Here is a 16,525-nt window from a genome sequence, read left to right as displayed (position 1 = left end):
AGATAAATAGAAAACTTCACAAAATCTTTATACAGGTTGGGCTGAGCCTTATACATACAGGTAGATATACATCTACAAGTAGACTGACACTCAGAAAGGTAAGTGGCTTTCCTAAGATCACACAATGCAAGTGAGAGGGCATGGGCTCACACCCGGGTGAATCTCTCCTGACATCAGCAGCTTCTCTTGTCCAAGGAAAGTATTAAGAAGCTGATCTTAAAATTGGCCCTTCCTCTTCACCACTTACTGTTATACTGTTATACATTTGATGAAAATGGTTTAATCTGTTTAATGTTATTATTGCATTTTAAGCAAAGGTTCTGAAACTCATGGCCCTTCCTAGAACATTTTGGGGGACACATGAGATTTAAAAATGCTGCCCCAATTCCAATTCTTCTGGGTGCAGGCTCAGGCTCCAAAGCGTCCTTGCCAAGGTCACATGGAGCAGGAGGGAGTGGGAGTAGCAGGCTTGGCAGGGCTGAGCTCAGTATTCACTTCCAGCCTTCCCTCTCTCATGGTTCTGGGCAGGGCCTGAGAGGCTGAGAGGGAGTGGAACAGAGAATAGCATATCTCTCATCTCTGCTTCTGGAACTGCTTGCTTTACAGACAGGAAGAGGATGAAGAGGTCTACACTGGGTAGTGGGAGTGTTAGAGAGGAGTTTGTGTGGTGTCAATTGTGTCAATAAAGTTTAAAGTTTAAATACAGGGAGGCAGGGAGAGAGAGAGAGAGACAGAGAGGAGAAACATGAGAGAGAGAGAGCCTGAAATGATTTGGTAAAATTTTGCTTGGCTAACACCTTAGCAATTGTTCTTATCAGATACCACACAAATCCCTTAGTAAACCAGGAAGGTTATGTGTTTATTAGGTTTAAGCCTTTTGAAGGCATCTGCTTTAAACTTTTCTTTGAAAACAGTATAAACTCCAGTTTTATGATTTTAACCACGATGAAACATTGGATGACTTCAGCTTCCTTCATACCCCAGGCATCTGCCTCCATAGTGAGAAGCTTCGAGTTGAAATAACCTCAAAGGGCTCTTCAACACTCAGAGGAAGTTACATCCTGTGAATGAATCTTGGGTCTGATAAGAGCATCTTAGACTTGAGAATCTACACATTCTCCCTTTTTGTTTCATTTTTATTTCTTTTTGTATTAGTGTATGTTTATGTAAATAATAATTCATTCATCTTGGGGAACTGACACATATACACATGACTTTGTAATCATTTTTACATCCTTTTCTTTTCCTCACCCTACAGTCTCCCTTCATCCATGTTTGAATGGCTTTAAAAACCAAGCTCTAAAAATTACCTTTATAGTTTGGTTAAGTATTTAGAATTATACTTTAATTATCAATAGAAATCATTTCAAACTATGACAATTATTGATTAATTACATTCAATATATGGAGGAAGTACATACATACTAATTACACTTAAAGAACACCAAGAATTCATATTCCATTCCTGTTTGCATTATTTTTAAAAGACGTTTATCCTCTAGACAAATTACTTAGATGTATGCACGTGAGTTCTAACATGATTTAGATTGAGTTATTTTGTTTTCTTTATGATTTCACCACATTGAGCAAGTTTCTAAAAATTAAATAAATCAGTCTCTAAGAAATAAAATCATACCTTTCCCAAGGACTGCTGAGAGGCCCCCCTGAAGAGCTTTTTGTGGACTAGTCACACAAGGTCAGTGAGAAAAGAAGAGAATTTGGAAGGTAGTAGCTACTGGCTGGCTGTGGGCTGAAGAAGGCATCACCTGTGACAACAGGAAGACATTTTGCTTCTACATGAAGGATGCTACAATTAAGCAGGGCAAGGAAACTGTCTTTTAAAGGCCTACAAAAAGGACCCAACAGAGAAGAGAAACATAAATATTTCAGTATCTGCCAGATCCAGAGACAGTAGGACGGCTTGATAGGATATCAAATTTAGTAAGACTTTTCTGCACCAGAATAATTCTTCCTCCCTTGCACCCCAAATTCCCAACCCTTCTGTCTGCCTTTCCTATTTTGGTTTCCTAGGCATCAGTTGAACCAGGTCCTGAGTACTTGTAACACTTGGGTTAATGACATATTATGGACATTTTAAGTTTTAGCATCATATAAAGCTGAAGGAAGTTTAGGATTGGTGTTATATAAGAGTAAAGAGAAAGTTATGAAGCTCTGTGAGTTTTCGCTCAAACATAAACAAAAGTTTTCTCCTATTGTGTTAAGTTTGAAGGAGCAGCAAATGATAGAGATTTCATTTCACCCCAGACAAAATTGCTGTCATCAAGAATACAAAAACAGTGTTGGCAAGGTTGAGGGGGAGAAAGGAACTTTTATACACTATTGGTGAAAATTTATGGAAATCAGTATGGAGGACCCTCAAAAACTCAAAAACAGAATGACCATATGACACAGATCCTTGGTGTGTACCCAAAGGAATGAAACTCAGCCTACTATAGAGTTCCCTCCATGAATCATGAATTTCAAGATATGAAATTAACCTGGTGTTCATCAGTGGATGAATTCATCAAAGTGTGGCACATATACACCATAGAGTATTATTCAGCCACAAAGCAACAAGTAGTGTCATTTGGATGGGAAATCAATGGAACTGGACATCATCATGAGAAATAAGCCAGGCTCAGAAAGTCAAGTATCACGTTTTCCCTAGTAGGTGGAGTCTAGGGAGAAAAAAAGATGACATGAAAGTAGAAGGGAGACAGTGAGGAAAAAGATCAGGGGAGGGGCATGAGGGGTGTAAAGATGGGTAGTGAGGGGAAGCATGTGATCAAAGTATGTTATGTCCATGTACACAATGCCACCATGAAGCCCAGTATTCTGTAAAATTACTGTGTACACATAAAGGACCAATTGCACTTTAAACTTCACAAAACTAGATTCAAATTCTTGAAAATCAAATTGTAAGATGGGCAATAAGGAAAGTTGTGGACGTTTACTTTGAGGGAGTGCAACCACATATGAACACAGAACTGCAAACTTTGACAAGTGTCCTTTTCGAGATATGCATATTGACACTGCCTCTACTTGTCTATATCAAAATTATAGGGGATATTTTGTGCAGCATGTTTTATGTTTGGTTGAAGGAAATCCTGACATACACACAAAGTAATTGTGTGCCTTGGTAGTTTTCATTACTCTGAAGGAATGATGGTAACACCTCTTGGAGCAGAGGTGGTTGGAACCATAAACTCACACTGAAAGAGCTAGGTGTCATTCGATTGTGATAATATGAAGAGGAGACTGGTGCCTGTGCATTTTATATATAGATGAGATTATCTTCAAAATGAAAATAACATTTTGTAAAACATCCTCACCTAAAACTAAAAGTCCAAGTTGTGAAATACTCAACTTTTAAATGGTAAGTCTACTATCAGGAAATCTGATTATTATTCCAGTCGATGTAGTAAATGCTGCATTGGGAAGGAATTGTGCTTTAGAATTCTCACACAGTGTGGATCATCTGAAGTCATAGTTGGCAACACCAGAGCTTCCTCATGGAGCTTTTCACCTCTGTGTTCTCAGGGTATAGATGAGAGGGTTGAGTAAGGGCGTGGCGATTGTGTAAAACACAGCCACCATCTTGTCCACGGGAAACGTGGTTGGCAGATGTGTGTATATAAATATACAGGGGCCAAAAAATATGACAACCACGATAAAGTGGAAAGTGCACATGGAGAGGGCTTTTCATCTTCCTTCAGTGCTATGGTTTCTCAGAGAGTACAAGATGATGACATAGGAGATGAGCAGCACTATGAAACTTGCCATGCATATGGCCCCGTTATTAGTCATGACTAACAAGTTGATCATGTAGGTGTCCATGCAGGCGAGTTTCAGCAAGGGCTGCAAATCATAGAAATGGTGATCAATCACTTTGGGGCCACAGAAGGGCAGTCTCAAAGCCAGGAAAATCTGTGCCAAGAAATGGATGCAAGTACCTACCCAGGCCAGGGTCTCCAACATACCGCAGATGCGCTAGTTCATGATGGTCCTGTACCACAGAGGATTACAGATGGCCACATAGTGATTGAATGCCATGAGGATGAGCACTAAGAGCTCCATACACCCAAAGAAATCAGCTGCAAAGACCTGTGTCATGCACTCAGTGTAGGAGATTACTTTCTTCTGAGAAAGGGCATCTGAGATCAGTCTGGGGGCCGTGCTTGTAGAGAAATAAGCATCAGTGAAGGACAAGTAGAAGAGGAAGAAGTACATGGCACTCCCAAGGGTCTGGCTGGCTTTAATGGTCACCATGGTGACAAAGTTGCCCAACAGAGTCATAATGTAAGGAATCAAGAAAATCCCAAATATCACCTTCTGGTTTTCCACATCTTGTGTCAACCCAAACAGAATGAATTTGATTATTCTTCTATTCATCACAGTGACTGTAGATAGGATGGAGTGGATGATGCTTACTCACAAAGAGAATAAATGAAATGACATTGGAAGGAACAGTAAGCTGACTTCTGAATTCCCCAGTTCTTTGCCATATTTCACTACTTCCAATCACATTCTGGAGACAAATTCCTCTAAAGTCCTTAAAAATTGTAGATGTCAGGCTTCTTAAAGATTTATCTAGTTCCTCTGAAACTTACTACCATCGATCAAAGCGTGTGAATTTTGGGAATGTAAAATAAATATCCTTCCAATATTTTTATTTTTATCTAAAATGCAAACTGCAAAACCAGTATTTTCCTTGAGCGGGTGATTAACTGCTTTGAAATTTAGCCCCCCTGTGTCAAAAAAACTGGGCCAATATTTGCCCTAACTTACTCTGAATTTTCAGAAGAAGGATAATAGATTTTTTATAGCCATATAGGTGCACACACATGCCTATATGTCTCATGTGGTATGCAGTGTAACTCTGTGCTCTAAAAAATCTGAAAATCACTATTCCAGTAAAATTACACACTAGCATTGTGAAACAACCCTCAATTTGCTACTTTCCCACTTGTTAGAAAAATATAACAATTGTATTTATTCTGCACTCATTCATAATTACTTTTCACTTTCAATGCTGAGGCCAAATTATATGAAATTATTTTTAAGACTAGAAAAACTGTTACCCTGATCTCATGAGTCCAAAGATAAATGTAGATTAATTCAATAATTATAGGAGATGGCATGTCATCATACTGGAAGAGTAGAAAACATTTGTGGAGTGATGAGAGGAATTTTCTCATGGATATGGTAGTCAGAGAGGAATTCAAAATTATTTATAGAGCAGAAGTGTAAATTTAATTGAGAAAATCTGGTTCCCAAACAGATTCTCAGAGCTGTAAACAAAATCAAACAGTGATTATAATGGGTAGGTGACTAAATGATGGAGGGAGGGTCAGAGAGGAAGGGGGTGTAAAATGAAATAAGATATGTCGTGTACATGGAACACCTGCTCACAATGAATGTATTCATGATGTGCCACAAACATGTTCTTATTATTTAAAAACTGATCAGACTCAAATTTCACCTCACTGCCCACACTAGTGGTCTGATGCTTAATAAGTCCCTTGATTTTGACAGAACTAATATAAATAATAAAATAATCTATCTTTTAGGATTGCTATGAAAATTAATTTCATATGTGCAAGGAATTTACAAGAAGTAGCTTCCACTATTTATAATTGGATGATAATTATAACTTTATATTCAGTACAATTATAATTGGCCTTTGAAGACCTACTTTGCATTCTGTAAAAATACTATTTCAAGTTGTTCCTTTACTTGCAATACAGTGGCACACTGCTTGAAAACATAGAGTTTCTTTGCTGACTGACTAAAATTATAGCAGTGTTCTGGCTCATACACTTTTTTTTAATGGTTGCACAAGCTATGGATAATGGTTACAAACATTTTAATATCTACAAAGAGAAAAATGAATGAAAGTATGTGGTATTTTGAACACAGAGTTTCCCTGATGAGAGGAAAATAAAGATAAATCTCTTGTTATGGCAAAATGTGGGGTTTAGTGGTACAAAAAACAGAAGAGTTTGAGCATTTGGGAAATAAAGACAATTTTTATGAAAATGGGCAGGAAATATTTTTCAGGCAAATGGACTGACACAGACTCTGGTTAGAGAGACTCTAAGCACATACTGTAGTAGACAAGCTTGGAGAAGAAAATTGTTCTCCTAGCACAAAGCCATGAAAGCCATGATACAAAGTTTGGATGCTTTTCATTGACAACATATAAAATTTGAGGAATAAAATACAAGAGCAGCTTGTGTTAGCATTTATGAATCACAATGGAACAAAGAATACTCAGAGTTGTTGGATGGAATTTAACAATATTTTTGTGTTACTGTGATAAGCCCCTCTAAAATGAAAAGCTTGTTTCCTTTGAGATGCCTGGGCCCTGAAAACGTCCGTCTTTCTGTTCCCTGTGCTGAGAATTCACATAAATCTTAGAAATCAGCTCACAACCATCCCAACAACATGCAGATGAACTAGTAGTCATCCCAATTTGCTTTTGTTCCTAGAACTTTTTACCATAAAAAGAATATCTCTCTCTCTTTTTTTTCTCTACAGAAACATCTATAAAAATGATGCCTCTTAGCCCAAAATAGTCCCTGGCAGAATGTGAAGTAAACATTTATTTCTTCCAGCAGATATTTATAGCTATTTCAAAAAAAATCACAAATACCCAGCCTCCTGAGGTACAAAGACCATGCTTCTTCCCACTTGACCCTGAAGGGTCTCTTATGAGCTATGAACACTGTTAATCTAGGTTCACAACAAACCACTAATCCCAGCTAGGCTGCTGACAGTCAGATTCTGCCCCGTCTTTTCTCTTGTCCTGTCCCAAGGGAAACTTCACTTCAGTTACCAAGTACTCCATCTGAGCAAGCTTTCGTAGTCCTACTGAGCTGTAGACTAATAAAAGTCACTCAAGGATTTCTCCTTTAATGTAGGTTTTTTGAGTGACAATCAAATCTCTGAGAAGAGTGAAACACTCAAATAGATAAACTGTGATTGAATTTCAGGTGCATCATTTCTGGGACTTTATATTTCTTAACATCTTCTAGGTTTATATAATGAAAAAATGTTACTATTAGGGATGGGGAAGTAGCCCCGAATTACAATGCTTTTTAGCAGATAGAAGGCCCTGGGATCAAAGCCAAACAATGACAATATTACTATTAAATTCAATGATATAGCAGCAATGATTTGATAATTATAAACAATCATAAAATAATCCTAATTATTTTGATGCAATACAGTGTAAGCAGTGAAAGATTATAATAGCTCAGAGGAAGATATTAGAAAGCAAAAAAATGTTTTGTGAAGATAATTTTTTTCTAATATATTAAATGTGAGCTATGATTACCACAATTTTGGCTTTATGTTTCAGGCTTGGTAAGTTAAGATGATTTTTTTCTTGATAAAGCTACAGACAATATATGTGGGCCAAACATAATCAGATTTTAAATGTGAAGACCTCTAGTTAAAACATGAAAGAACATGTCAAGAAAGTAGGTCAGTATGAAAATCTAGTATTCAAGGAAAATTTTAAGAGTGGAAATATAAATTTGGCAGGAATGATACTTTGAGCTCTAAAAACCTTTGATCTTATTTTATAATTTTAATACAATGGATGGAATTAAACTTCTCTGAACTTTAGTGTCTAAAACACATTTTAAGAGAAGTGTCAGGTAATTGTAACTAACAGAAAAGGAAAGAATGCTTTGTGATCAGCAAGTACCTTCCACAAATGCTTTTGTCTGGAGGAGACTTCTGAGACTTAAGGCTAAAATCTTTTGTTGTGCCCAGATTGTGAAGTCCCAGAAACCACCAGGAGGCCGTTTCTGATGTAAGCACACAAGGGTCGTTTATTCAAGCTTAAGCAGGGACTCTCAACTGTCACCGACACAGCGGATCGAGATTGAGAGCCCTGAGTCCCTAACTAGCAGGGTTTTTATTGAGAATACAACAAGCTTTGGTTATTAGTAGCCAGGTGATTGGTTAATACTCAATACATATGAAGTGTAGGGTTTTGGTTGGCTAGGCTTTGGGGGTCGAAGGGGATTACGTATTGGTTTTTGTGAGGGAGAAAAGGGGCAAAGATTAACGGCCGGTTGTTACATACTGATCGTTAGCAGACCCACTAATGGCCGCATCTATCTTGTGTGGACAGTCAGCTCATTAACTGCTTATCCTACAGATAGTGTGCCTGGAACGCTCTCTCCCCGGGTACACAGGCGGTTGGGTAATAAACTCAGGAATTTCAAGTGGTGAATTCCTAGTTTAAGCACAAATTTGAGAGAACAAAGGAGACGGCTCCAAAATGGAGTCATTTTGGTCCCACACTTTCCCTTCTTCATCTTCCCATTTGTGTTACTATTTCTCCTCTTCCCATTTCCCTTTTCTTCCTTTAGGCTTATATAGCAATCCTAAGAGGGTGGGAAATCCATCAAGCCAAGAAGCTTGTTGATGCCTTCTGTTGCAAGCCAGGAAATTTTTTGTCTCACCATCTGTAGGTCTTGCAGTTAGGGAGTCTTTCCAGTTAAGAGTGTGAGCTTTGGGTAAATATTCCTGACTTTTGCTATCACATATCAAGGGCACAATATGGAAGGAGACAGGCTCATCAAAGCCTGTCATGGTGACATGGTTTGGGTTCACTCTCCCCAATTCAGGGTCCAGTCCTCAGGCTGTAGGAAAACTGTTTTGATTACACTGACTCTCAGAGTGGGAATCTACTATGTGGAGTCACAATATATGTTTAATGAGATCATGAGACACATTAAAAATGCAAATCCAGAACACCAAAGTGCTTCTTTCATTCACTGGTCCTTACGATTCTTTCCAGAGAGGAACATCCTGAAAGAAACTTCTCAGTTCTTTCTATCATAAGTGGTTGTGGGGTGTGGGTATTTTATGTTAAGAAAGAACTCTCCAAGTAGTCATACTTTCCAAATTTCTTCCAGAACCTGCCTTGGATAAAACAAGGTCTATCTTGGAGTAGGGGTGAGTGTTATGTAAAATAGGAGAAGATTTAAAATTTGTTTCATGAATATTTTTTGGAAGAGTCTAGTCCTGTGTTCTGAAAAGGAAAGGAAGACATTTAAAGACAGTGAACTCTTTCAATAGTTTCTCTTTTAAAATAACGTGAGTTAAATATTGTGCTCCTCAATGCATTGGCTATTTATGGAAATTCCCTCAAACATTTGTAGATGTTTAGGGCAGGTTTTCAACTTCAGTAACTCCAGGAAACCATAAGCCCAAGCAGCCAGTAACCAACCTAGCTGAGACAGACCATGGGCAAAAGCAAACATTAGTGTCACTTGGTTAAACTCCTGAGGTGCAGGTGTGAATCTCTGTTCTCTTCTCCATATGATTCACTTACATTCGTCTCTAAGATTCCCAGAAGTCTGTGAAGCAGCTAGACCTTCAGTGAGATGATAGCTGTATGGTGGGCGTGAGTGCTGCCCACCACTTGTTAGCTATGTAAATTTAAGCATTTTAGGCTTTTCAGCATTCAGTTCCCCATTTTGTAAAAGGGATGTGGTAAAATCATTCTTTTTCATATTGCTAATGTTAGTTTTATTTCCATTTCTAATCTCAGTTTATGTTTTAAATCAATATAGAGAAGAGGACAAAAAGAAAAGGAAAAGAGATTATTGAGTACTCGTGTAAATATATGTGTTGCAATTACCCACAAGTGCATCATGGATATATGTATGTGTGTGTGTATATACATACATACATATATATATATATATATATATATATGTATGTATATATATATATACATACATTCATGGGGAAGGAAGAAAGTTAGAATTTATAATGTATTAAAGATTGGAAAGACTTCATCACAAAATTAATTTCTGATTCTTGAGATCACGTTATCACCCAACACACCTGCTAGGTGTCCCATTGCCTGGTGTCTGTGTACAAGGAGGATGAAGTGAGAGGTCCAGAGTAAGGGTGAGGGCAGAGAGATGGTTGATAGAAACTAAGGCAGGAGAGTCCATGAATAGATCACAGGATGCATTTGCTTAAGAGCCTAAAGCCAATTTGCAAGCCCAAGTGTCTGAGAGAAGAACCTATATGAACACCATAACCCAACACATTTTCATAGTTGTTTTTCTTGTTGTTTTTGCTACCACCAATGGACTGGACTAGAGTTTTTGCCATGCCATTTAAATTCATTGAGACTTCATTTCATCATCAATTAAATGAGAATTTGAAGACATACATTTACAAAATACATAACACATGAAAAGAAAAAAATCCCAGACTCTGATGAGTGCAGAAGAAATATTTTTGTGTTCTTATTAATTCTACTTTAACAAAGGAAACTGAAACTCAGAGAAGTGAAATTACACAAGGCCACACACTTAATTAGTAATAAAAGATAATCTAGGATCCAAATCTCTTACTAACAAGTCTAAAGCTCTTTTATTTTAATAAGATACTTCTAGTAAAGTCCTACTTTTGGGTCTGGATAACAAAAATAATGCACATGTCCTTGAATAGAGAGTTCGTGGGGAGGAAGCTCATGAAATCCAAGGAAGCAAGGTAGAAAGATGGTATTTTTAAAATCATAGGGCAGGTAGCATTTATTAAAAAGGAGCTGGCACACTCAACCATGAAATACAACTTCAAGAAAAGAAGAAGAATGTTTCAAGCCAAGGATGATGTACAAAGGCTGTGTAGCTTGCTCCTGGGGAGGAAGGAGTCCATTGCTACTGAGAAAGAGTAAAGGAATGAGAAGTGGTCAGGGAGGTTACGGAAACCCCATCTCGTAGTCTTGGATGCTACCATAAGTATCTTGCTTTTTCCTTCATTAGAACAGAGATCAATGTCACGATATGGAGGAAACTCTTAATTTAACCTGATTTATGATAATTCAATGACAATACAGAATAAATCCATTAAAATTGTCATCTTGCACTTTCAACTCAATACTGTATGTAATTATTCTGATGTTTTAGTTTAAATTGACAAGAACAGTTATATATATATTACCATGTGAAAACTCATATGAGCAACTGTTTTATTGTTTAACTTAGAAATCAGTGTTACTGATCTCTTTCAGACATTCAGAGGCATATTTTAAATTTACATAGTTTCAAGTTGGCAATATGTTTCTGAAAATTCTTTCAGTAACTATAATGACTAACATGGGTCACTTAGTGTCAGTGAAACAGTTGTGTGACCTAAAAATAAATCATTGGAATAAATTCACTATCTGTAGGTCAAAGCAACGTGGGATATAAAACAGTTAAAACAATAAATGTTGCTGGAAAATATTTGCAAAATTTTATTCATCAAATTAGGTGGAATAAAAACAATTAGATAGATATTTTTTAGTATTTGTACTTTTCTTTATTGAATATTATATTTGATTTTTCTCATTGAATATTATAACTCAAATTAACAATGGGTTGGTTGTTGGGAGTTAAAATAATAAAAATGTATTTTAATTCGAGTGCTTTAAGGATCAGACATGAATCTGTATTGGCCCACCACAAGCTGATGAGAATAATGTTTTGTTTTACAGAATATCAAATCTTGGATTTAAAGATTCGTAAAATAGTTGCACCAGTGATATCAGGTCCTCATTTCCTACTAATCCTTAGAGATAAGTGAAACATATATAACAATAAATCCTCTGTGAGAAAGGAAAGGACAATAAGAAGTGACTTTTTATAGGTGGTAGACAATGATGATGAAGACAAGAAAAAGAGCAGGAACAGGACCTTACCTTGCATGTGTCTTATTACACACACTTTTGTCATAGTGACAATAACTGTTTGATATTTTAGGGACTATTCCTCATCACGAATGGACTAGGCCAAAGGACATCATTTGGATGAAGAATTCAAATCACCCAGTATATTGAAACATACTTATCTTTTGAAAATTTTCTTTTCACCTTCAGTAATCTTCGCTTCTACTCTTTTCTTTAGAGAGAAGCCAGTTAATTGCATCTGCAAGTTCTGAGTTGGCTTTTCTAGTACCATACATGGTCTCTCGCAGGCTTAGGAGGGCCTTCTTTGACAGTGTTCACAGAGATGCTCATGGTCACCCTTGGGGAATCTGCCCTTTTCCTGCCCCATTGCTGAGAGCTAGACACCGTCAATGGACCCAAGAGGAACTCACTTGTAGGAAGGACTGGAAAAATCAAATTATTTTTGTTAAAAATCAATGAATTGATCCAAATTCTGTAGCAGATAGCAATGGACCCACAGGGTGGGGTACTGTGATACAGGATACATCTATTTGAAGTTCTGCAAATGCTCTACTTGCTTCCTCTCTGTGGTCATGGCTGCTGTTTCATTTGTCCCTGAGATCAGTGGCCTAAACATATATATTTTTTCTTGAACTACTTTAAGTTTCTGTTTCTGATCTCTATACATTTTTCTTTTTGTTTCCTCCACTAGCATTTTTCAGGCATGGAGTGAATGACAATTTGATAGGTAGTTCATCATTTCAAACTCTTTGTTTGGAACACTACATTCAAAGTAAGCATACATTCAAATCTTTTTGACAGACACATGAGGATACTGAGTTGCCAATTCAGAGTTGATTGGTAATCTGGGGTGAAAATGTTATTTCCAGATACCCTTGAAAATGCTTTTTCTACTGTATTGCATTACCTCCAAGCGTATAAAAATCGTCCACCCCATAAATATTTAAGACCAATTTGACATCTTTACCTTAAATTAATTCTTTAAGAAGTTTAATGTTTTATTTTTTCATCAGAAACCACCACAAATCTCTTCCATACTTTTCTCATTGCATTCTTCATGTCCTTATTCCGGAATGTATAAATAATAGGATTGAACAAGGGAGTTAACATGGTGCAAAATATGGCCACAACTTTATCAAAGAAGTAAACAGATGGAGGTTGTGCATACATAAATATGCACGGAACAAAAAATAAAACCACAACAGCAATGTGGGACCCACAGGTGGAGAGAGCCTTCCTCTGCCCTCCAGAACTGTGCTTCCTCAGGGAAAACAAGATGACACCATAGGACACAAGCAACATAGAGAAGATGAGGATGCAGAAAGACCCACTGTTGGCAACCACCAAAAGACGCAAGATGTGTGTGTCAGTGCAGGCAAGCTTCAATAATGGGTACAGGTCACACATGATGTGATCGATGATGTTGGGGCCACATAGTGGCAGGTGGAAAGTAAAGAAAATTTGAATCATAGAGTGTAGGAAGCCACCTATCAAGGCTACGGCCATCAGAATGCCACAGAGCCTCCAGTTCATGATGGAGGAGTAGTGCAAGGGCTTGCAAATGGCCACATAGCGGTCATAGGCCATGGCGGTGAGGACAATCACCTCTGCCCCTGCAAGGAAGTGTACACCAAAGACCTGCATCATGCAGCCTTCATAGGAGATGGTTTTCCTCTCATGGAGAGTGTCTGCAATTGTCTTTGGGGTGACAACTGAGGAGAAGCAGGCATCCAGAGATGATAAGAATACCAAGAAGAAGTACATGGGGGAGCCCAGCAGAGCAGGGCTGCATACAATTGTCACCACGATCAGCATGTTGCCCCCCATAGTTGCAAAGTAGATCAACAAAAACACCACAAATGCTATTTTCTGAACTCTTGGATTCTGTGAGAGCCCCAGGAGTACAAACTCAGTCACAACACTTTGGTTTTGCATGACTTCCAAGGAAAGGGGCAGCAGAGGCACACCAGGGAAAGAACATGTGGAATATGAAATCTAAGGAAAGAAAACTCTGTTTCAGATCATTTTGTGGTACTATCATTATCAACACTTTAGGGAGTTGTACCATTATCATGTTACCAAGTACACAAAATTGGAAATATGTTAAGGATAGTAGAGGGTGGTCAGGAAGTGATATGAAACAAAATATTAAACATTTTAAATAGTTGAATTTCAATATAGATAATAGGCATCTCCACTTGTTGTAAGGATGAGAATTAAATTTCCCCTCAAGTTCTAGCTTACATTGTTGAGTAGTGGCTTCTTCACTGAGTTCGTGAAAAGTTTCCTGAACCCTTTAAAAGTTCTGTTAATTTTGCAATGCTGCCTCTTTGTAGCCTGGGATGGGATAACTTGAACATCAATCCTGATCAAGAGACAGCCTTATCTACAAAGAGAGGACATAGCCTGGAGTTCCAATACTCTTGCAAGTCATAGCCACTCCTAAAAAAAAATCTCTTTAAAACCCTGAACTGAATTAGATCTTTACCTAAATTATCTGGGTTCTTACAAAAGAGAAAGATCCATGCAAAAGTGTCTAGCTCTGTATGTAACACATAAGGAGCAGAGACTAAATTTTGACAGTTTTCAAATTATTCCTCATTCCAAAAGTTTATAAAATGCTATTTCAGACTGTTGTCATGATGACAAAAAGAAATGATTATTCAGAATCTAACTCCTAGGAAGAAGCCTGTTCTAAGTCTTATTATAGCTACTGTTGGTGGGAAACTCATGCTTAAAGACATTAAATTCAAGCAAATGAGAGATGCTGGGCATGGAATTTTAAACATGGAACCTCTGTTCTCTAACCAATGCCTATACATAGAAGCAACAGCAAAAAATGGGGATATTTCTTTTCCAGTGAGGGGTTAGTGAGGGGTGGTTTTTCTACAGTCTCCATTCATCTGTAAACATTAAAGCTCCTGATTCTTTGCACATGGTTGAAGAGGTATTTTGCTAAAAGAAGCAGAGAAAATGGTGCAGAATATGTTCCATCTAGACAATTACTTCAAATTTTGATTTACATTTTATAAAAAATTGAAAATTGAAGAATGTGTTCTCAGCCATACATGTTACCAGTGCCTGATAATATTTTGTTAGATTGTTTGTGTGTGTACACATATGTATAGTACAATGCCTTAACTTACATTTGTGTTTATTAAGAATAAGGGGCTTATTGTGAGAGGTAAAATAACCTAATCTTATAAATGGCATTTTAAGTTTATAGAAATCATTTTAAATGTCAATGGTACTTTAAAATAAATGATTGTGTATGTCAATATCTCTCCTTTTTTTAAAACTTTAAAGCCACTATTTCCATGATTCTGTCAATGTTTTACACATTCTGAAATGACTCTTGTATTCTGAACTCAATATTCAAAGAAAAGTTCTAACCAAGAAACAAGTTTATAAAACAAACCATAAAAGGTCATTGAATCAGACATCAATATATAATCCAGCAATAGTTGGGTTAGTTCAGGACCAGAGCAAGGAAGACAAAGGAGTGAAATGTGTCAGAACATAGGCCCTAAACCCATGCAGACCTGGGTTCAAAACTAGGTTCTGATAATTTATGCTGATATTGAACAGATTACTAAAATTCTCAAAGCCTGAATTTCACTTCTGTTAGTGAGTATAGTACAATGGTCTGTCTTGATTTTTTAGAGGATCAGTCAAGAAATAGACCCAAAAACACACCATCAAAAATTCAGAAGATGTTTTTGAATAAGAACTAATATTCAGAGTCACTGTTGTACGCAGAAATGGCACTATTGTCAATTCTAATTCCTGCTTTACCATGGCCTAGATCAATAAATGTTTTTATTTTTCAACTAATATAAAATATTTTGTTTTGTCACAGTAAAGATAATTATTTTTAAATTCAAAGTACTTCTAAATGTTCTTAATAATATTTTAATAATTTTTTGTGGTCTTCATGCCACTTACATTTATACAGTACTATTTAATATGATTCTCCTGGAAATAATTTAGGTTGATAGATGGATTGATTGATTTTGACTTTGGAGAGAGAGAACAAGATAATATGTGAATGTAATAGTTAAATTATCCTTAATATCCTCACTTTCTTTATCTGGCATATTTTAAGAGTAATACAATTTTAGCATTAAAATTTTTATCAGCTGCATGCAAACCAACACTTTTGTCGGATATAAAGAATTCCCAAAACTAATGTGAAAACTTTCATAATGGAGAAAACAGTGTTCTTGTGCTTACTGATGACAAATTTAAGATTTTAGTCTTTAAAATTTTATTCTAAATGCTATGCATTCTTCTGGATTGGAAACCAGAATGCATAGAAGAGACTATCGTGTATATACTCATAAAATAAAATATGAATGAAATCTAGTTTCTACTGTTTATCACTGTTAATTTCACAAGTTCAACAATTGTAACCATGATAATATTACATGGTAATATTAGGAATAAACAAATGAAGAGTATAGAAGAACTCTTCATATTATCTTGGTAACATTTGTAATCATTTTGCTTCTCCAAATAGTTCACCCTCCAGTTATGACTGGCCTGACATATGAACAACTTGGGTTAGAACTGGAATTTTTGCTTTAACTTACTATCAAAGCCTTGAGTTATGACCTGAATGAAGGCCAGTTGTGCTTCCAGATGGTCCCAGATACAGATTTAACCCTAAACACCTTGAACAAGTGTTACCATGTCTACTTTCATGGAGAGCAAACTAAAACATGTTGGTTTGTTGAATGACACAAATGAAGCCTTTTTTATAACAAACTGTGAACATTTTCTGTGTTTAACTTTTGCTATATATATATATATATA

General features: G+C 36.7%; 1 protein-coding gene and 1 pseudogene across 1 annotated transcript; both read right to left on the bottom strand.

Moving 5' to 3' along the window:
- Positions 1–3,484: 3,484 nt before the first annotated feature.
- LOC101717143 (olfactory receptor 4C11-like) lies at positions 3,485–4,392 on the bottom strand (annotated as a pseudogene).
- Positions 4,393–12,700: 8,308 nt separating this feature from the next.
- On the bottom strand, positions 12,701–13,651 carry LOC101716791 (olfactory receptor 4C15). Its single transcript, XM_004841203.3, has one exon. It carries the CDS (start codon positions 13,643–13,645, stop codon positions 12,701–12,703), a length of 945 nt encoding a protein of 314 aa, XP_004841260.1. The 5' UTR covers positions 13,646–13,651.
- Between the last annotated feature and the right edge of the window lie 2,874 nt (positions 13,652–16,525).

This window comes from Heterocephalus glaber, unplaced genomic scaffold (assembly GCF_053883595.1).
Source record: "Heterocephalus glaber isolate CG9 unplaced genomic scaffold, H.glaber_assembly_v1.0 deba00001673, whole genome shotgun sequence".
NCBI classification, from domain to species: Eukaryota; Metazoa; Chordata; class Mammalia; order Rodentia; family Bathyergidae; genus Heterocephalus; species Heterocephalus glaber.
Note: the sequence above shows the minus strand (reverse complement) of the source record. Positions and strands in the feature narration are given on the sequence as shown.